Consider the following 21,243-nt stretch of genomic DNA (forward strand, 5'->3'; position numbering starts at 1 on the left):
TGGGGCAGCTCCTTACCGAGTCCTGATTCATGTTCCCTATAAATTCGTTACTAACACCTCCCCCAACAAACCCCAACCTCTGTACCCGAGCCCTCCCTCCCCCTCTACTCTACCAAAGTTAACATACCTAACTGTGCTCCGCAATTCGAACCTACTCTTTCTGGATAATGTTGTAGCGTGGTGTGTACCCAAGCTTGTGGGCATATAACTGTACACTAGTGTAAGGGTCATCTCACAAATTAGATATCGGGTTAATCAGCTGTGCTGCTGCTGCGCTCGGTCCACGCCGTCCGTGACAGCGCCCTGCCTCCCGTCTGCATCTCCCTCAGTCAGTCACAGAGCGTCCGGGCGAGCCATCAACAGAGGGAAAGCTGTTTAAGCGCTCCTGTCCCTCAGGGACATCCGCGTGCACTCTTTCCACAGTCTCCTTTACCCTGAGATAGTCTCGGTACAGGCTCCAGAAGTTCTTTGGACGACCTGTGGGAGGGAGCAGTTCACTGTAGTGTTCAGACTGCATGCAGCAATAATTCATGTCCCGCTTCCATCTTTGTGTGGTCGGTAGGGGGCCCCTCATCCAGCAAAAAGCTACGACTCGTCTAGCCATCAGCATGCCCATATCGGTGAGCCGCCGCAGCGCGACTGGGAGGCCCCGAGAGAAGCCCAGGAGGGCTAGGGCGGGGTCTGGCGTCAGCTCAGTGCCGAGGATCTCGCTTATTTCAGTGAAGATACCCATCCAGAATCTCCAGACAGCCAGGCACTGCCACAAGAGGTGTATGAAGTCCGCGACCGGAGCATTGCATTTTTCGCATTCCGCAGACTGCCGGAGACCATATCTATGTAGTCTCTCCGGCGTGTAATACACTCGTTGAAGGAATTTGAAATGGATCAGTCTATGCCTGCCGTTCAATTATATTTTCCTGGTGTTGCTACAGCAGTATGTCCACATGTCATCATCTATTGTGATGTGCAGATCATTCTTCCAGGCTGTCCTTACTTTGGGTTGCTGTAACTCGTTGAGTTTGCCGTGCCGTCGATATAAAGTTGTGACTAATTTGTGGGGGGAGGGAGACTTAATTACGTGGGTAAGTTCAGGCACCTCCGGCGGTTCCGCCATATCCGGGCCCAAGCGTTCCAGTAATGCAGTACGAATTCTGTGATATTGGAAGCAAAGAATTAGAGGGGCCTCTGTGGGAGTCGTCGCTGCCTGCTCCCATGTTTTAACTGTACCATTTAGAAACAGGTCCCCCGCCGAGACAATACCCAGTTTACGCAATGCTTGGGTCACTCCTTTTTCCGTTACAAGGGGCAACCACAAAATCCATTCTATGGGCATTAGGGGGAGTACAGTAATGCGCAGTCTTGTTTCCGCCGCAACTCATTCCAGGCGTGGTTGGTGGATGTGATTGAGTCCAATACGCCTATTCTGCGCTCCGGCGGGCGAAACACTGTGGCAGGGAGTGGGAGCGGGTCTGCAAAGAGCCGCTCCAGTCGCACATGTGGAATGGTCTCCTTGCCATGGATCCAGGAGTGCATGTGAGCTGCCTGTGCCACTCTGTAGTACGGTTCCATATTTGGTGTGTTCAGTCCCCCCAACTCGTTTGGGAGCATTAGAGTCGTCCATTTCACTCTTGGCTGCTTGCCCCCCCACGCGAATCTAACTAATAGCTGCGTCAGGTTGTTAAAGAAGGTTTTCGAAAGAACAATCGGGATGTTATTAAAGAGGAAGAAGAACCTTGGCAAGACGACAATTTTCATGATCGCTATACGTCCCATTAAGGACAGCGGCAGGCTAATCCACTTCTCCATGTCATCTTCCAGCTTACTATACGCCACACCGTAGTTCTCGCGTATTAGAAGCTCTGAGTCAGTGTGGAGCATAATCCCTAAATACCTTATCGGTTCTGTAGTCCATTGCAACGAATACTCCATGTCAAAACGCTTGGTCTTGTGGGTTAAAGGAAAGGCCATCGATTTTGTCCAGTTTATCCGGAGGCCCGAAAGGACACCGAACTGGACCACCTCCCGCAGGACGGACAAGAGATTTGTTTCCGGGTCCCGCACATAGAGTAAAGTGCCATCTGCATAAGTTGATATGACAATTTTATACGTAGGAAAATTCACTCCTTCCGTGCTGTGGTATTCCAGTAGAGCACATGCCAGTGGCTCTGCTACCAGAGCATACAGCAATGGCGATAGATGGCAGCCCTGCCTCGTGCCTCTGCCAATCACAAAGGAGTCCGATACCCGATCACCTACTCGGATCCTGGCAGTGGGGTGATAGTATAAGGCACCCACCATTTGTAAGAAAGGTTTGCCTAGACCCATTCGCCGCAGTACAAGGAGCATAAATGGCCACTCTACAGAATCGAAAGCTTTTGCCATATCCAGGAAAACAGCAATGGCCTTGGTGTCCTGTCTGACATGCTGCATTGTACCCAATATGGTTCTAATATTGTAAGTGAGGTTCCTGGAGGGAATGTATCCGGCTTGCTCCAGGGCCACCAGTTCCGGGGCTAATAATGCCAAGCGTGTTGCCAAGACCTTTGCATAAAGCTTGGCGTCGACATTAAGGAGAGAAAGCGGCCTGTAAGAGCAACTAACATGTGCAGGTTTGCCCGGTTTAAGAATGGTTACTATTAGAGCCTCTCTCATAGAACGTGGCATGCTGCCCTCCACACAGATGTCGTCAAACAGCGTGGAGAGATGAGGGAGCAGTATATCCTTAAACGAATTATAGAAGCCCACCGTGAGGCCGTCCGCCCCCGGTGCACTGTCAGAGCGCATACTTGCAAGCGCATCCGAAATCTCATCCTTGTGGATAGGCTGCATCAAGAATTCCCGATCAGAATTTGTTAAGAAGGGCAACTGTATATGACCCAGGTATTCGTCTATGGCCTCCTCATTGTTCGCAGTTCGGGAGGTGTAGAGGTCTGAATAAAAGTTTCTGAACTCGCCTACAATATCTGATTCCTCCGTGAGGAGATGACCATCTGATGCCTCTAACTCTGAAATTACCTGTGGGCGTTTCGCGTTACGCATTATCCTGGCCAAAAGGGAGCCCGGGCGCTCTCCTTCACCGTAGGACCGGGCCGTAGCGTATTTACCCATATGCTGCACCTCTAGGTCAGCTTCCTCGTTGTACTCCGCTATGAGGTTTTTGATGTTTTCTTTCACCGCTACGTTTGAGCCCTCCAACTGGGTCTTCTCTAACTCAGTTAACCGCGTTTTCCAGAATAACAATCTTTGGCGTATAGCTTTGAGCACACATGAGTGCGTTGCCATCGCAATGGGGATGACGATGGGGAAAACAGGGCGAGTCGCAACAACCTACGCTTTGTGGGCTTTAGAGAAGGCATTGAAGGGGCGGACATGGCGTCCTATCTACATTCTTGGCTGAGGACAACATTTCCGACAATACAGTTTTCGAATTGCTTTATTATTGAATGGGCACACAGTTCGCTGCTGGCGAAGCCACCGGAGGGTGCAAGGCAGAGACCGGTTATTGCACGATTCCTCAACTTTGCGGACCGAGATCTGATACTCCGAGAGGCCAGGAAGAAGGGGGATATCCGCCTAGAGAATACGAACATCATGATTTTCCCAGGTTATAGCCAGGAGGTACAAAAACAAAGACGCTCCTATGATGCCATAAAAGCGAAGCTGAGGGACATGCACATAACATACATGTTGCTCTTCCCGGCGAAACTGAAAGTGATATTTGAGGGAAAGACACACTTCTTCAACCACCCAGAAGAGGCCTGGCAGTGGCTGGAGGAACGCCCTCTGTTCCGAGGGGCGGAGGCCGAAGGACATAGGGTTAGAGAAGAGATGGCAGCCGACAGACTTCGATGAAGTCCTCCAAAGACCCGAAGACTCACAAAGGCGCGGATCCGAAGAAATGTGCAGAGGACACCATATCCAGGTCGCACCGCCTCTGGACGAAGAAGGACAAAATCGACGTCGCCAGAAGGAGCTGCGGGTACGGGGTCTAGTTTCAGTTGTCTGGAAAGGAAAGCTCGCTCTGAAGAAGAGGACAGCACGGGGGCAGATCAACGGAAGGAGAGGAGGAGGAGAGACATTCCTTGCATCCCCTAGTAACGGCAATTCATGAAATGGAGCAGGAGACACCTGAACTGCGGAAGATCCGAACACTGGGACACAGGACTCACACTCCTGAATAGAGACAGGACAGGCACCTGAGATTACATCTCGATGCTGAGGGGACGCGCAAGTTACAAACACCCCTTTATTTTTTTGTTTTCTGTTTATTTTTAGTGTTATATTCTTGGGCATTGCAAGTTGGTGGGGCAAAAGAAGGGCCACGCACCTGTTACGTTGATTACACGTGTAGGTTAAGAGGGGGGAAATGAGGGAGAGCGATAGACCCTCTCCGCTGGCAGTCTTGGTTCTGTGGAAATGGAGGCTGAAGGGAGGGTGGTTCTGGGGGGGAATTATGGATGTTTCTAGTTTGAAGGAATTGGGGGGATGTTGGGGGTGGGAGGGTGGAGGGGCGGGGGGGGGAAGGTACAAGTCATGTCAGGAAGGCCACATTTACCATGCCACAGGACACTCCACTAGGGAGCGCCCAGGACACCACGCACAGTAAGACCCGGATGGATGACGGATGGACACATAGATGAGGGACCGGATCTGGAGGGTCTCTCGATAATGACATGGAACGTGAATGGGCTAGGTAGTAGGATTAAATGGGGCCTGGTAAACGCGTACATCAAGCGGCAGGGCCCACACATCGTGCTACTGCAGGAGACGCACCTTATGGCGAGCAAATGCAGTTTCCTGGCGAGAGGGCAGTACAACGTCTTAGCGCATGCAGCGTTCACCAAGGGCTCGAGGGGTGTGGCAATATTAGTGAGGAAAACACAACCATTCCAGATAGGCCAGACATGGGTGGACCCGCAGGGAACATATGTGGAGTTGAGTGGCACATGGAGGAGGAAGGAATACACAATATTGTCAGCGTACGCTCCACCCAAACTGCAGGCAGCAACATGGAAAGGCATCTCAGAGATTCTACTCCATACATCTGACACTATACAAATGCTGGGAGGGGACTTTAATGATGTGATGAAGCAGACCCTAGATAGGACCGGAGTCAGGGGTGGAGGTCAGAACCAGACAGCCTTAAATGAGGTGATTCATGCAATAGGATTGACGGATGTGTGGAGGTGGCTGCACCCGGCAGAGCAGGCCTATTCCTTCTGCTCTGGTGCACATAAGGTGTTCTCGAGACTAGACTACATCTTCCTGGCTAGACACGCGATAGCGAGAGAAGCCTCAGCCGAGTACAAAGCCAGGGGGATCTCAGACCACTCACCGCTCGTGGTGAGGGTGGGGAAAAGGACCCAGGGTCAGAGGGCTTGGCAACTATCAGCATGGGAGTTGCAAAATCAGAACGTACTAAAGGGCATCAGAGCAGATATTAAAGTCTGTATGGCAGACAATGAGGGCACAGTGGCATCCAAGGTGACCTTGTGGTAAGCCTTTAAAACAGTACTGAGGGATAGAGCCCAAAGCAGAATAGCGGAGGTGAAACGCGAGACTAGACGAGAGCTGGAGACGTGGAAGCCCAAATAGCAAGACTCAAGAGGCAATATCAGGACGGGAAGACTGCAAGGACTCTCCGTCAGAGTATAGAGACCTGGCAACGGGAGAGGCCAAAACTCAGGCACTGGCGACGCTCCACCGCCTCTATGATGTGGGCGATAAATCAGGCAAACTGTTGGCGTGGCTGAGCAGGAGGGAGAGGGATGCCCGCTGGATAGAACGGGAACGCGACACCCAGGGGAACCTGACTGGATCAAACGCCCGGATAGCAGAGGCGTTTGTCGAGCACTACAGGGCCTTTTACGAGGCAAGCAGGAAGATGCTCTGAAATACATGGAATCCATTGAATTCCCGGTGCTGGCAGAGTCAGATGCCACGGACCTGGAGGCCCCCATTAAATTGGAGGAGGTTCGCCAAGCACTGGTGAGGCTGCGCACAGGAAAAGCCCCAGGCCCCAACGGGTTCCCGGCAGAGTTTTAAAAAAAAACAGCGGACCTTTTGTCCCGCCACATGTTGGGACTATTTGAAGAGGCAAGAAAAGAAGGGACTCTCCCCCCAGACCTCCGTTTGGCCACAATCCCGATTTTCAAGACAGGTAAACCACCGGAAGAATGTAATTCACACCGTCCTATCTCTCTACTGAACACGGAGGTCAAATTATTGGCAACGGTATTGGCGCTTAGACCGAGGAGGGTGATCCCAGATCTCGTTCATTTGGACTAAACGGGATTTCTCCCGGGTCGGGCTACCAGATTCAACGGTAGGCACTCACACAATTGGCTGCTGGCGGTGCATAAGCGAGGGGAATCACATTGGTTTCTCTCAATGGACGCAGAAAAGGCATTCGACGCGGTCCATTGGCCAATTCTAGAGGGAGTCCTGGTGCGACTGGGTTTTGGTCCTACATTTCGGCAATGGATAAGTCTACTGTATACGGACCCAAGGGCACGTGTCAAAATGAATGGGACTTTGTTGGGGGACTTTCCGGTTAGACGGGGAACCAGGCAGGGCTGCCCGCTGTCCCTGCTGCTCTTCACGCTAACTATTGAGATACTAGCAGCAAAGATCCGACAGCACCCGAATAGAGGTTTCCGGTTGGGGTCTGCTGATGCAACGGAAGGAAAAATATCTCTGTACGCAGATGACGTCCTTCTGTACATTACGAGGCCGGAGACAATGATACCGGTGCCCTTCTCAAAGTTGGAACAATGTGGAGCACATGCCGGCTATAAGATAAATTGGCACAAGTCGGTGCTCTACGATCCAAGGGGACTGGCTCAGTGGTTGAAACTCCCGGACAGGTTACAAACGACCACAGAGGGCTTCACCTACCTGGAAGTATTTCTGACCTTACACAGATCGGCCTCGTATGACACGAATGTCGGACGGGTTCTGCGCACTTTCATAGAGGATGCGAATAGATGGCGGCTCCTACCCCTCACGCTTCTGGGTCTCGCGGCCCTGTTTAAAATGATGACATTGCCCAAGTTCCTCTTCGCGTTCCAGAATGAGTACTACCCCTTTCCGCGTAGGGTGTTCCAAGAAATCAACGCGGAAGTCCGCTCCTTTCTATGGCTCGGTAAACTGATTAGAGTAGCAATGTCGACTCTACAAAGACACCAATACAGCGGAGGGATTTCACTTCCCAACGCTGAAGCCTACTATTGGGCGGAACACCTGGTAACCATTAATGATTGGCTCCATGCTCCAGCCTCACATCCCACGTATGCGCTAGAGAGACACACAATGGGTACCCGCCCCTACCATTATTATCTGTACGGGGGCAGAGGGATAGCGAGATTACTACCGGCCACCAGGCTCACACTGATGCTTTGGCACAGGGCGAATAGGGCTATCGGGTGGGACAAAAAACATACGAGACAGACTCCCTTGTGGCACTGTGTGTGGGTGCCAGAATTGAATAAATTAAAAGGATTCATAGGATGGGATAGTATACGGATTTCAACGCTAGGGGATATCACAGCGAAAGGAAAGTTGAAGTTGTTCCCAGCCCTTAGGAGAGAATATGGCATGCGCTCTACGTAATATCTTAAATATGCCCAACTGAGCCATGCGTGGCGAGCGGAGGATATCCAGGTAGATACACCCCCGGAATATGCACCTTTGGAGGGCCGTCTACTGCAGGAACACATACCTGAGTGAGCGGTGTCACTTACATACAGGACCCTATATCAATAATATGCCAAGATCTGGGGGCACTCAGAAGGAAATGGGAAAGTGAAGTGGGTGATATGGACGAGATAGACTGGGACACGGTCCTCATGCACCCCAGAGAAGTAGCAATCAAATCCCGGTTACGATTGATCCAATTCAACATCCTCCATAGAACCTACTTTGACAGGGTGCGCCTGTATAAAATGGGGAGGATAGGAGACACAAATTGTCTGAGATGCGGCAGAGAGGGGGGAGATTTCTTTCACGTAATATGGCTATGTCCACAGATACAGGCATACTGGGGGGAGATTCTAAGTGAACTAGGGGAGGTACTTGAAACCACTTTACCAGCAGACCCCAAACTAGTACTACTTGGTATGACTAATGAAATTGGCCTCACCCCCCCACTGTTGATCTTATTGACCCTGGCACTAGTAGTAGCGAAGAGAGATGTGGCAAAATACTGGGGGGCAGCCATGACTCCGGGGAGTGAGGAATGGAGAAGAGGCCTCGACCTATACATGGCGGCTGAACAGGCGAGGGGCTGCCCAAAAAAGTTTGGCAGGGTCTGGAATAAGTGGAGAAAATATCATGGTCTTGATGGAGGCTTGTGAACGGGGGAAGGGAGAAGGAAGTACACACAGCCGCCGGGGGGTCATGGGAACATGGGAGGCGTGGAACGGCACGGCCGACGGATTGCGCAGGTGAAAAGGTGTGTGATAAGCATTGAAACATTGTTTTTCCTGAGGTGGATAGGAAGGTGGAAGGGGGGACAGGCGGGGTATTGGGGCCGATGATGACATGACTGTTTTACTGTACCATATTAAAATGCAAATAAAAAGGTTTATAAAAAAAAAATATTGCGATATACTCAAGCTGTGGGCACTACTTCCTTGCTTGCTATGTCTACTGGTAAAAAGCCAATTGCTGATGAACTAGAGATATAGAATAGGAAATGCCTGCCGATTCTTATGTATTGAATGGGTATCTGGGTTTGTAGGAATGCATATGCAATGCAGATAGAGGAGAATAGATTCTGCTGCCAGTTACAAGGTGCTCCTTGCTCATCCTCGCATTTCTCCTTACACTTGGAGCTAGGCATGAAGTATGTCCAAGACACCATCAATGCTGCTCCCCTGTCTCTCTGGTGCTCCATTTGGTTCAACAAAGAAGCCAAATTCAATTGGGCAGTCCGTAGAGACTGTCTAACCTGTGCTTGTGGCTTGGCCATTCCATGGTTACAATATATTAAGAATTGCTTCTCAGCACTTGGCTGTGTCTCTCTGTTTGAGAACCCTGAATTCCTCCAAAAAAATGATGGAAAGTGGGTCCAGGATAGTTTTTGGAAGCACAAGCAAATTACTAGGGAACTAATGGAAGTGGCAAAATCTTCAGTCAGAGATTATTGTATTGTCCAATAGACCCCAACAATCGCTCCATATTTATTATACGTAGCCATGTTTATGGAAGACCACTGTTGGCAAAATTTAGTCTTGGTTCCTTTTGCTGCTTGATATGTTTTCCATAGGTAAGTACTCCTCTGACACTGTTGAAATTTGTCCATGTTATGTTATGTTATTTGTACTTATAAAGTACACTGATACCCTGGGGTGTCCTGGTGCTGAGTATTGGTGACCTGGGGAGCATCGAGCTGTTTAAAGATAGAAGAACCATGTTTTTAAACCCTTGCGGAAATAAATGATGTCTGGAGCATTTCTGAGATGGAACAAGAGTTCATTCCATGCTTTGGAGGCACAGTGGGAAAAGCTTCTGCCTCCCGAATTAGTATTCTTATAGGTGGAGGTTTGGACTCATTTGGAGCCAGATGTGATGAGCAATCTAGTCAAACCATTTTACAATTTGCCTTTTTCTGTCAATTTTACCTGCTGCTTACTAGTTCATTTTTATTACCATTGCTGCGCAAACACAAAGTGCAAAGTGGCCCTCTTCTATTTACTGCAACTTGACGATTGCAATGTCTGCCATGCAGTTGCTAGTTTTCTGAAGTGCACTTTAGGTAAAAGAAGGAGTTTACTGTTTTGATAAAAAAAATGTATTCTTTAAAAAAAATAATCATTGGCCTTGCATTTCTTTAATTGTATGTTACTGTTTTCAATATTTATCATTATGCACCTTGTTGATGCCCCTGGAATCAGAACTTCTGCACTGTCACTTTATTCAACATACGACAACAGAATGAGTTTTTTGTGGAAAACGTGGTTGTCCATAATCTACATGACAAGACGTACTTGGACCTCCATTTCTTGGTCTGTTACCCTAATATCTGTACTTGTATAAGGAACTGTTTTATTCATAATATGTATTTGTAATTGTTTAACATGTGTGTTTACTATGTAGTTTGTTTTTATCATTTAACTCTACACTCATAAATTTTGAATAGCCAAAAATAGTAAACTTGCTCAAAAGTGTAGACGTAAATTTATTTGTAGATTTACCTTTGTGAATAGGCCCTTCTATATTCACATGATACTTTTGTAAACTATAAGCAGATTCAGCCCCACCTGCATGATTTTTTCAAATTAAAGTAGCTGGACTCTTCACGGGCTATTCTGAAAGGCAATTTGGAGTACATAAAGTAGCACTCCTGGAGTACTCTTATGTGTTATTACATGCCTCAAAACATCTAGAATAGTAATAAAATTGGATTTTTATGGAATATTCATATACAATGAGTACAAACAGAAATCACTGTGTCCTCATGTGGTAGGGAGTTGCACGTTTTGGGCCAAATTATCAAATCATGTAAGAGTATGTAAAAGAATACACCTATAGTACTAATTCCCGTACTTATAAATGCATTTTCAAATTGGCTCCCGTCTATTGTGCAGATTGTGCTAGTAGGAGGAACAAACGTCATTCTTGTTTCTTACTGACATGACTCAAATAAAGAACCAAACTTACCTCCTGAAGGCGCTGCAGTAGGGTCTACTGGGCAACTTGAAGCTGTTAAGAAAATATAAACATTGCATTGGAAATATAACTAAAAGGCATGGATAGCACAACACTACATTCGAGTCACATGGTAAATTACCTCAATTGTGCAGTCATATGTTTGGTTGCATCAGACCAGCTGAAACTAACCTAGTACATTTTCTAAAAGCATTGTTCGAAGTTGTCAAACACTGTTACAAATGGGGATCTCTGGTTGGCTAAAGCTCGTGCCAAAGCCAGGTAGAGACCACCACTCTAGTCAGGGAAAGGGAGTTACACACCAAAGATAACCCCTGCTCATCCCTTTGGTAGCTTGGCATGAGCAGTCAGGCTTATCCCGGTGGCGATGTGTAAAGCATTTGCGCAACACAAACAGTAACAACATACTAGGCACACCACAAAAGGAACTCCACACTAGGTTATATATAAAAATAGTCTTTGTATTATCATAAAACACCTTAAATGTAACCAGACAATATACACTGTGCCAACTGGCACTGGGCAATATTTACAGGGGATTATTTACACATGACAGGGCCATGTGGGCCACTGTAAATTGTAAATTGTTGTGTCTTGTAAAGCGCACTGCTACCCGGAGGCCTCGTAGCGCTATAGACCGCTGGGGAACCCGTCCTGGCTTTCCCTGTGAGATAGTCCCTCCTGGGGGTCTCCAAGGTGAAACCAGGCATCCCCGGCGTTTGTGTGGGGCCGTTGTGGAGATGAGGCAAGCTAATGCCCAGAGTTGCCGAGTGTGCTCCCTGGTCGGAGTAGGCACCGATGCGAGAATTATCAGTCCGCTGATCCTGGTCCAAGACCCTGCCGCGTCGGGAATCGAACCCTGGTCCCGGGCCGTTCTCTGCACTCGGGTCTGCCGCCTCTAACCAGTGAGCCACACCTCTCACTGTCAGAATCGTCACTTTGTAAAAATAGTACAAGTAAGATTATATATCATAAACATAGACCACAACCAGTAACTACTGGCAGACACTATACTCAGCATCATCCTGTAACATAAATCATATCACGTACAGTATCACATCAGGCGAGAAATATATTCTGCGCCAACCTCATAAGCCTAAACATAGTCGACCATAATCTCCTAAACATAAGTTGCATTAGGAAGTAACTTGCTAACATAAACAGCAGTAGGGAATTACTCATACCTAAATCACAGTAGGGAAGAAAATAAAACATTACACAATATGCAAAACTTCATCCTCATAAAATCTAGAGGCATAAAAACAGGGTGCATAAAACATACTATATAAGTTACATTTCCTAGCACCTATATAAATCACACTAGGGCCTGGCGCCCTACAAACCTAATAGTACCCCTCGCCAACTGGTCATCTCTAAGGTGCTCAAATGCCCTCTGTCCAGAAGTCAGGAAACGCTGCCTGTGCAGCAGCAGTCAGGAGGTGCTGCACAGCTGGGAATAGATGGGGGGCGAAGGAGTGTGTCTCACTCCCAACTTCAACATGTCCCCTAAGGAAGGATAAACCTAAACAGTGCTGTTGCCCACTACTTGCTGGGCAGCTGGAAATTTTAAAATGAGGCATGGGTTCTCAATGGCCCTTGGAACAAATGTGCCCCCTTCGTTGGAGCCACATGGGGCTCTGAAACAAATACAAAGCGTTGGCGCCTCACGGGGCTCTGCAAACAATTATGTACCCTTTCTTGGAGCCATCTGGCTCTGAGATACTGAGGCCAATGGTTGAAGCCACATGGGCTCTGAAAAGTAAAACATGCTCCTGTTGGAGCAACAACGGGCCCCTTTGGCCCTTGAAACAAGTTATGCCCCACGTGGCAACTGCCTTATAGCCGTAGGGGTAGCTGGAAACAAAGAATATGGGCACAGCACCACAGTGCCCTCTGGCCCCTACGGGGCTTGGAAATAACTTGCCCCAAGTTGGAGCGGCCCTCTAGCAGGCAGGGTCGCTCGAGATAGGTCCGACACTTTGACTCAATCAGGCACCACCAATTATTCAAACGGATCCCCCCTCAGCCACTTCCACTCACCGGGCTGCTCTCTTTCTGGCGGGGGCTCCTCCTCACTGCAGCAGCACTTCTCTCGCGGGGCTTCCCTGGACTCCTGGGAGCCCCGCACTGCCGTGAGCAGCCTTAAATGTAAATGTAAATGTAGGTATACTTATATAGCGCAACCTGTCACCCAAAGGGCATCCTGGCGCTTGCCTAGGGAACCCGTTCTGGTATTCCCCTGTGAGAGGCCCCGGCAGGGTGTCCACAGGGTGAAAGCCAGGCATCCCGCCGTGAGGGGCCGTAGTGGAGATTAAGCAAGCTATTGCCCAGAGTTGCAGAGTGAGACCCCGTGAGTCGAGTAGGCACCGGAGCGAGAATTATCGAGGCCGTGGAATTTTGAGCCCGAGACCCGCTGAGGCGGGGAATCGAACCCTGGTCCACGGTCGATCCCAGCTTCCGGGTCTGCCGCCTCTAACCACTGAGCCACACTTCTCCACAGCCGCTTGCACTCTTCACCCTGGCCCCCTCCTGGGACCCGGGGCTATTCTCCACTCCGGCCGCCAACGAGGGGCTCCCCCTCCAGCATGGGAGCCCCGCGTCAGCACGTAGCGCCAGCCCCGCCCACAACCAGGCTGGCCGCGGATTGCGGCAGTGATCCCGTCTCTCAGGGGCAACGAGGGGTAGGCTCCCTCCGTATTGAAACTATACAGCGGGGTGGGCACCCGCCAAGTTTAAAGATTACAAAGCGGCATAAGTGGGGTAGGCAACCGCAAAGGAATAAGCCATGGCTGGAATGCCGGGTGTGCACCCGCTCTCCATTAAGTACAGCATGGTGCCATAATGCGGGGTGGGCACCCATTCCTTAATTAAAACCGCAAAGCGGGGTGGGCACCGCATTTTAAATAACTAATGCAGCAATGAAGGGTAGGCTCCCTCTCAAAATAAAGGGCAAATTAAGATAAGCGCTCCCAGGCACTAAGGATAAAAACACAGAGTCCCAAAGAGCAAATGGAGCAAAAGGTCCCAGTAAAAAGGTCCTCCAAGTTGGAAAAGGGCAAGGCAGGGCCCAGGGAGGCAAGCTTCCATGGTAACCCCCCTGTGCTCCAGGAGCAGCAGCACGCCCCTGCAGGATCAGCACCCAAGTACAGAACATTTACATGGGGTCCAGCCCCTTCTTTTATACACACATTTTCCTTTGTCTCAAAGTGTAGGCAATGGGAGAACCAGATACAACTGGTTCAGGGGAACTTTTGAGCACTTTGTTTTGCTCAGCTCTTCTCGGTTCAGGGGAGCTTTTGAGCACTTTGTTTTGCTCAGCTCCTCTCTCCTTTCCACAGGACAGGCCAGGGATTTCAGACGCACCACAGTAGGTGGAGCCAGCATTGTGGAGAGAAGGCACAGCCCTATTCACGTCCGAGGTGCAACTCCTCCCTCCCATCTACATGCAGATCTCCCTATTCACCACTGGGCAGACTCTCATCCTGTCTCCTGCAGCTATCCACATCATCCAGCACTGTTCACTCACAAGCCAGACATGCAATTCACATCATGCAGGCAGACACACAGCTCACAGAAATGCAAACTTCTAAAAGGGGCATTTCTAAAATAACCAAAATAAATCTGCGCACACTATTGCGCAGCGTTTATTCACACAAGTTTGCACATACTAAACTCAACCCTGCACTCCCCTCATACCAGGAATTACCATGCACACACATATTCCCAATGCATTCCTATGGGAGGGCAGGCCAATCTGACCCCACGCACTCAGAGTGCGCACACACTTTACACTGGTCCACAGTGCTAAAGTACGCAGAGGCCTAAAATCACTGCCACCATGTCAGAGCTTAAGGCAAAAAGTTCAGGGGTGAACCTGCCAAAAAGGGCCAAGTCCAACAAACACATTTGTTTGGGAATAGTCAATCTACAGTGCCATACAGGTATTATTTCAATTCTGTAGCCACCACTAGCATTCTCGCGCCCTTCGTGTAGTGATACTCGTGCTGATGACCCCTAACTCCACAGTTATAATCATATGGCAGTCTCCCCCTTCTATTCCATCCAGTCTTCACTGTCCAACTTTTGTACATAATGTGTCTCTTCATCACAGTGTGCAATATTCAACAGTCTCTCCTCCTATTTTCCTTGTCCATACTATGCACATGATTTCGCGCCTTTGTGTGTTTGAGCTTAAGATGAACATGTTTTGTTATGGAGTACATTTACCTTTTTATGTCACTTTCACACCAATATTCACCATGTGCTAGGATTGTGTCACTTCTTTGCCACAATGTTTTCTCCCTCACACAGACACGAATGTAATACCATGTCACCTGTACAGTTATTCATTCACATTCTTGCTAAGGGTTTCCACGTGTTAATAGTGATTATGTTCCACATGAGTAATGCAGTCATGGTTTTCTTGTTTTGGCACCAACCATTTCCAAGAGTGTGCATTTTTTCACTGAATGTTTTGTGTCTTTCGCAGCCCTGAAGAAGTCACGGGATAACTCCCTTGTGTGACGAAACACGTGTTGGCTGTTTTTTTTTGTTGCATCATTAAATACATTTAATTACTACAATGGTGTAGACCGCAAATATTGTTACAATAGAAGACTCTTCAACCAGATTTGTATCCAAATTATGAGTATCCAGGACCGTGTTCTCACTATTGGTTTTTGGGTTTTTGATTCGCACTTTTACAGGGGTTACAGGGTATTTCCCCTGACCTGACATCCCCGTGCACACACTGAGCAGAGTAAACACCACAGGAACTAGCCTGAGCACCATTCTTCCCGTTGTTATTAAAAACCTTACACTGAGATAGCATCTTGTGAATCAGCACAAGGAGAAGGAGAAAGGTGAGTGAAACATTAAAAAGAAGAAAAGGGGTAGACTAAAAGCACCCTGACCCCCTAGGCATGGTTAGGGTGTCCCACAGAGACCACCAGGGCCCAAAGAAATGAATCCAGTGAGAAAAAAAGAAAACAAAGCGAGTGCTGCTCCCTGAGGCTTTATTTGTAAATGCTTGAGGGGGCTCCTCCCCCCGCGCTGATCCTGGGACCCCCACCTCCACGGGTCATTCTTAACTATGTACTGGGGGCTCATTGCCCCCCAAACCCCGGGGACCGCAACTTCTTCAGGTCTTAAATTCAATTATAAATAGTGTGGGGGACTCCAGCCAATCCCCACACTGCCCCGGGGCCCACCAGCTCTTCAGGGCAAACTTCATATAAATACAGGACTCCGTTACGGACCCCCAGCCCAGGGGACCATCATCTCTCCGGGGCTTTGGAAATGTTGGGAGGGGGCCACGTGTCCCCCCTCCTGGAGCTCTTGATGGCCCTAGGGACCTACACCCACCAGGGTCGGCTCCTGCAATGTCCCGGGGTGCCCAACCTAGGGCATTGTCTTTTGCTTTGATAGGGTGGGAGCACAGATTCCGCCATGTCATAGCAAACTCTGCTTTGATTTGGTGATGCGAGAGCAGGAATGCTGCTCTCGCTTCAATGAAGCAAAACAGGATTGTTTTTTTGAGCAAGGGGAACTGCATGTAAGCAGCTCTCCTTGCTCAAAAGCAATGCCAGCTCCAGCTGGAAGGAGGGGCATTGAGGCTCCCCCCACGGTCCCCAACACTAAGGGCTGGCCCCAGGGGATGGGGTCCTCGGGCCTGAAGTGGCCTGGGGATAGGGATCACACGCCCCCCTCCTCAAATACATTTTTAGTAAAATAATGGTTAAGCCCCAGGGGATGGGTTCCATGGGCCAATAGTGGCCCAGTGAAGTGGGGGCCAAACGTTGCCCCCTCCCTTTATTTAAAAAAATGATGGCCAGGCCCGGGAGATGGGGGTCTCAGGGGCTGAAATCAGCCTGGGGAGAGGGACCGTGCGGCCCCTCCCTAATTAAAATTAATTATTTGAAACAATCCCTGAGCTGGTATTGCCCCAAGGGAACCCATACCCTTGGGCCACGTATTTAGATAAATTGAGATAGCCATAACCCCACCCCTTCTGTAGTGGGGCTGAACCTTGCATTTATACAGTGTTAAGTTAGCATGAGCTTATTAGAAGTTTAAACGCCATTTTACCTTTTGCTTTCTTTTGCACACGGCACACACACTAGATATTGTTTTGAGTTGGACTGAGAGTTTTGCTTCACATGAGAATAACTTGTTTTTCTAAATTGCTAGACTTGCTTTGTTCGAACTGATCGGCGCACGTTCTAGACATAACATATATGCAGCTGTGAACAGCTCAGATACATTTACAAAGGTTTGATCAAAACAGATAAATAAAAAGGCATTGTCATTTATAATGCCAATAGCATAAACTCTCACAAATGCGAGACCTATTGCATTGCAAATGCTAGATAATTAACTCTCTTGTTCTCTGTAGACAAGTCACAGTGAAGGAACAAGAAAAGAACCGTGATGGCAGAATACTGGCTTTCATTATTGAAATAAATCGCCTGAAACCAAAATATGCTTACAAATATAGGGGCATATTACCAAGGGGGCGATAGGCAATTATCGCCGGTTTAGCGGCCGTTTTCGGCCGCTAAGCGGTGATAATTCTATCGCTATATTTGCAAGCTGTCCCTAACTGATGTTAGCGACAGCTGTTAGGCGATAGCGAGCGGTTTGGAGCCCGCTTTGCATGTCAGCGATATTTATCGCTAATGACATGCAGAGTGGGCATACCCAACCTGTTAGCGACTGAAAGCAGTCGCTAACGTCGCTATCGCCTATTAGCAAGGCGGGCGTAGCAATGGAAATATTCCCGCTATCGCCAAAAACTAACGCCTGCTCAGACCAGTTCTTAGCCATGTTATCCAATGGGAGATGGATAACATGGCTAAGAGCATTTTGTCGCTAATGCGTGAAAATTGCTGTATTCTCAGCGATATTCACGCTATCGCCAGAAAAATTATCGCTTTGGAGATAAATGTTGCTAATAGCACGTTATCTTAGGGATAATTTCCAGCGATGCTTAGCTATAAAAAAATCGTTGCTAAGCCTAGTTAGCGATAAATATCGCTACTCGTTGGTAATATGCCCCATAATGTAAATCAGCAATACATGTTCTATTTCGCAACCTAATGCACACACAGTGTATGCAGGCACAATATGCTTATGTGCAACATTCAGCACACCATGCGCGCTTTCACTTTTCAAGCAGCCCGGGACAATGGCGGCCACTTATTTGAAATTAAATAGGTCTTGCATTTACAAAGGTTTGAGATATTGGCATTGTAAATGACAATACCTTTTATTTATGTGCTGATGATCAAAACAGATAAATAAAAAGGCATTGCCATTTATAATGCCAAAAAGCTTAAATTCTCACAAATGTGAGACCTATTGCATTGCAAATGCTTGATAATTCACTCTCATGTTCTCTGCAAACAAGTCACAGTGAAGGAACAGGAAAAGAACCGTGATGGCAGAATACTGGCTTTCATTACTGAAATAAATCAACTGAAACTGAAACATGCTTACAAATATAATGCAAATCAGCAATACAATTCTATTTCGCAACCTAATGCTCACACAGTGTGTCAGTTACTAACAAAGCAAAGAAGGTCCAAGGATTCCAAGGCTAAACAACGCTTAGTAAGCTGGGTTTATAAGTGAATGGAGACACACTCGAAGCTCTGTACCTCTTGAGCTTCATAAAGGAAAGCAAGTTTGAGAAAAGGAGAGTGTGTGCTCCGTGAAAGATCAGAATTGTACTTTTTTGGATGAATATCCGTTCTTTCAGATTTCCATATAGAGGACAAGACTACTTCAAGTTGCAATGTGACATCTTTATTATTTGTTTATGAAACATGGACAGCCGACACGTGTTTCGCCCCCTATTGGCGAGTTGCGCCGGGGCTTTCTCAAGGCTATTTCTATAAATGCAGCTCCCGGGATTCAACCCATGTATACACCAAATGCTGAGAGCCGCAAGCAGGGACTGAACTGCACTCTTCGACCTTTTGTTAACTTACAGAAGAATACTGTTCTGCGAGTATTGAAACTCTTGTCTGTGGAAATTTGATAATATGAGAACAGTTGCATTACACGCTGCATTTATATAAATAGCCTTGAGAAAGCCACGGCGCAACTCGCCAATAGGGGGCGAAACACGTGTCGGCTGTCCATGTTTCATAAACAAATAATAAAGATGTCAGATTGCAACTTGAAGTAGTCTTGTCCTCTATATGGAAATCTGAAAGAACGGATATTCATCCAAAAAAGTACAATTCTGATCTTTCACGGAGCACACACTCTCCTTTTCTCACACAGTGTGTCAGTGCCTCTCTGAAATTGGTGACCGAGGAATTTTATTCAATAATTAAGCACATTAAAAAATGAATAGCTTGGCTTGTGGCTGCTCGCAGTATGGGCGACGATGCTCCTAAGCTGCATAGTTGGAACGAACGGCTCCTGAATATCTCCACTATCTGGGAACTACTGATTTTATAGAATTTTCCTAGGATAACTATCTTCACTGTGGGATTTGCAAAATCTCTACCCTTGTCTAGAGTTTTGATGTTGGGTACTTAGCAAGGAGTTCAGCTTTTAGTCGATTTTCCATGTAATTTGTTTCTGATTGATATAGGCTTAGTAGGACATTGGAAAAAGTGTTTACAATATCTTGTGGGTACTTTTTTGTCTGTCCGTCTGTGTCTCATGGTGCATGCACTGTCATATATGAGTCTCATTTTTTTGTGCAGTTAATCATTTGCTGGCTTTTCACCACACACACTGTGCCAGCATCGAAGTTTGTGTAATGCATGTTCTGCTTTTTTTGTAAACGATGAATTTAGGGTGAATTTGTCTCTAATTCTATTATTAGTCCCCTTGTTGTTGTGGTATTATTTGTGTTAGGATTTTAATGGATTTTTTGAGACAGTTTGTATATCAACAGACGGTTTCTTGGTTTCCTTCATGACCATTTCTCTCCAAGTATTCTTGCCACTTCTCATAAGGTGTTTTCAGACCACCTAGCCCTTGTTGTCCTCAATACACTGTTTGATTTGGGAACATAACTATGTCTGCCCTTTTGTTGGTCTAAATTTAGCTAGATTCAAGGGACCTATTTTCACTGATGTGTCTATTCTACTGGTATGTGTTTCTACCTAACAGGCATATGGTCAGATAGGCTGTTTATTATAGAACCGTGTTAGAATATTGGACAATATCATGCACATAACGAAGCAGTAGTCATTCCTGAAGCTAGTATTGTGGTCTGAAGGCCAATAATTAATTTAGCTCTATAATGGTGTTCATTGAGAAGTCTCCTGTGATGATATTTTTTCTGACCTTCAAACCTATAAGGTTTTTTTTTCGTTTTAGCAAGGAGGATTTGTCAGGCTTGCTAGTGTTGTAAGAAGCAGGTGATGATTGCTGGTGACTGGCTGAATGTTTCTGAATTCCAAGGTTTTGAATGAAAGTCAATTACTATTATTGGGGGATAAATGATCTGAGAAAGTTTTCCATTGAGTCCTCTTCGAGACATTCTGGAAGTCCATGAAAGAGGACATTATCTCACCTTAATTTGTCTTCCGTATTTTTAAGACTTTGCTCTAGGTATCAGATGTCTTGTCCTCAATCAGTAAAATTCCTGGAGGAGGGTGCCAATGTGGCAATTCGTTTTTTGGAATCATCATAGTGCTTTTGAAATGTTGTGATACCATGTGCATTATTAGGGGATCTTTCACGGAGCACACACTCTCCTTTTCTCACACAGTGTGTCAGTGCCTCTCTGAAGTGGCAATCCACGTATAAATGAATACATTCTTACCTACATGTCTCCTGCAATCTTACACGAATGTCAGTTGCCACTTGACTTTACAGTGGTTCAAATTCAGAATTTACTCCTAGAGAAGGTCCAAGGCCCATCCTTGGGAGGAGACAGTGGGGCATATTACCAAGGGGGGCGATAGGCAATTATCGCCGATTTAGCAGCCTTTTTTGGCCGCTAAGCGGCGATAATTCTATTGCCCCATTAGCAAACTGTCGCAAACTGATGTTAGTGACAGCTTTTAGGCGATAGCGAGCGGTTTGGGGTCCGCTTTGCATTCCAGAGTTGTTTATCGCTAATGAAGTGCAAAGTGGGCATACCCAACCAGTTAGCCACTGAAAGCAGTCGCTAACGCCGCTATCGCCTATTAGCAAGGCAGGCGTAGCGTTGGAAATATTCGCGCTAAGCGCGAATATCTCCAAATACTAACACCTGCCCAGACCAGTTCTTAGCCATGTTATCCAATAGGAGGTGGATAACATGGCTATGAGCATTTTGTCGCTAATGTGTGAATATCGCTGTATTCTCAGCGATATTCACGCATTTAGCTGCTATTGCTGGATATTTTAGCACAATGGAGAAAAACGTTGCTAATAGCATGTTTTCTCCGCTAACATATCCAACGAAAGGCAGCGATAAAAAAATTGTCGCTAAGCCTATTTAGTGATAAATAGCGCTACTTGTTGGTAATATGCTCCAGTGTGCTTCAGAATATGAGTTATCTCCTGTATGCTTTTTGCCGGTAAGGGTGCTGTGTGCAACGGGAACAGCATCTCCTCACT

At 47.3% G+C, this 21,243-nt stretch overlaps 1 protein-coding gene across 3 annotated transcripts in view; it reads right to left on the bottom strand.

Moving 5' to 3' along the window:
• LOC147701285 (uncharacterized) overlaps positions 1–21,243 on the bottom strand; it is a 525,848-nt gene that overhangs the window by 376,003 nt on the left and 128,602 nt on the right. For all 3 annotated transcript variants that reach the window (XM_086928608.1, XM_086928609.1, XM_086928610.1), the window contains exon 2: positions 10,663–10,704. In XM_086928608.1, the coding sequence (XP_086784734.1) occupies positions 10,663–10,704 (42 nt within the window). The remainder of the gene's footprint in view (positions 1–10,662; positions 10,705–21,243) is intronic.

This window comes from Lissotriton vulgaris, chromosome 7 (assembly GCF_964263255.1).
Source record: "Lissotriton vulgaris chromosome 7, aLisVul1.2, whole genome shotgun sequence".
In the NCBI taxonomy this organism is placed as follows: Eukaryota; Metazoa; Chordata; class Amphibia; order Caudata; family Salamandridae; genus Lissotriton; species Lissotriton vulgaris.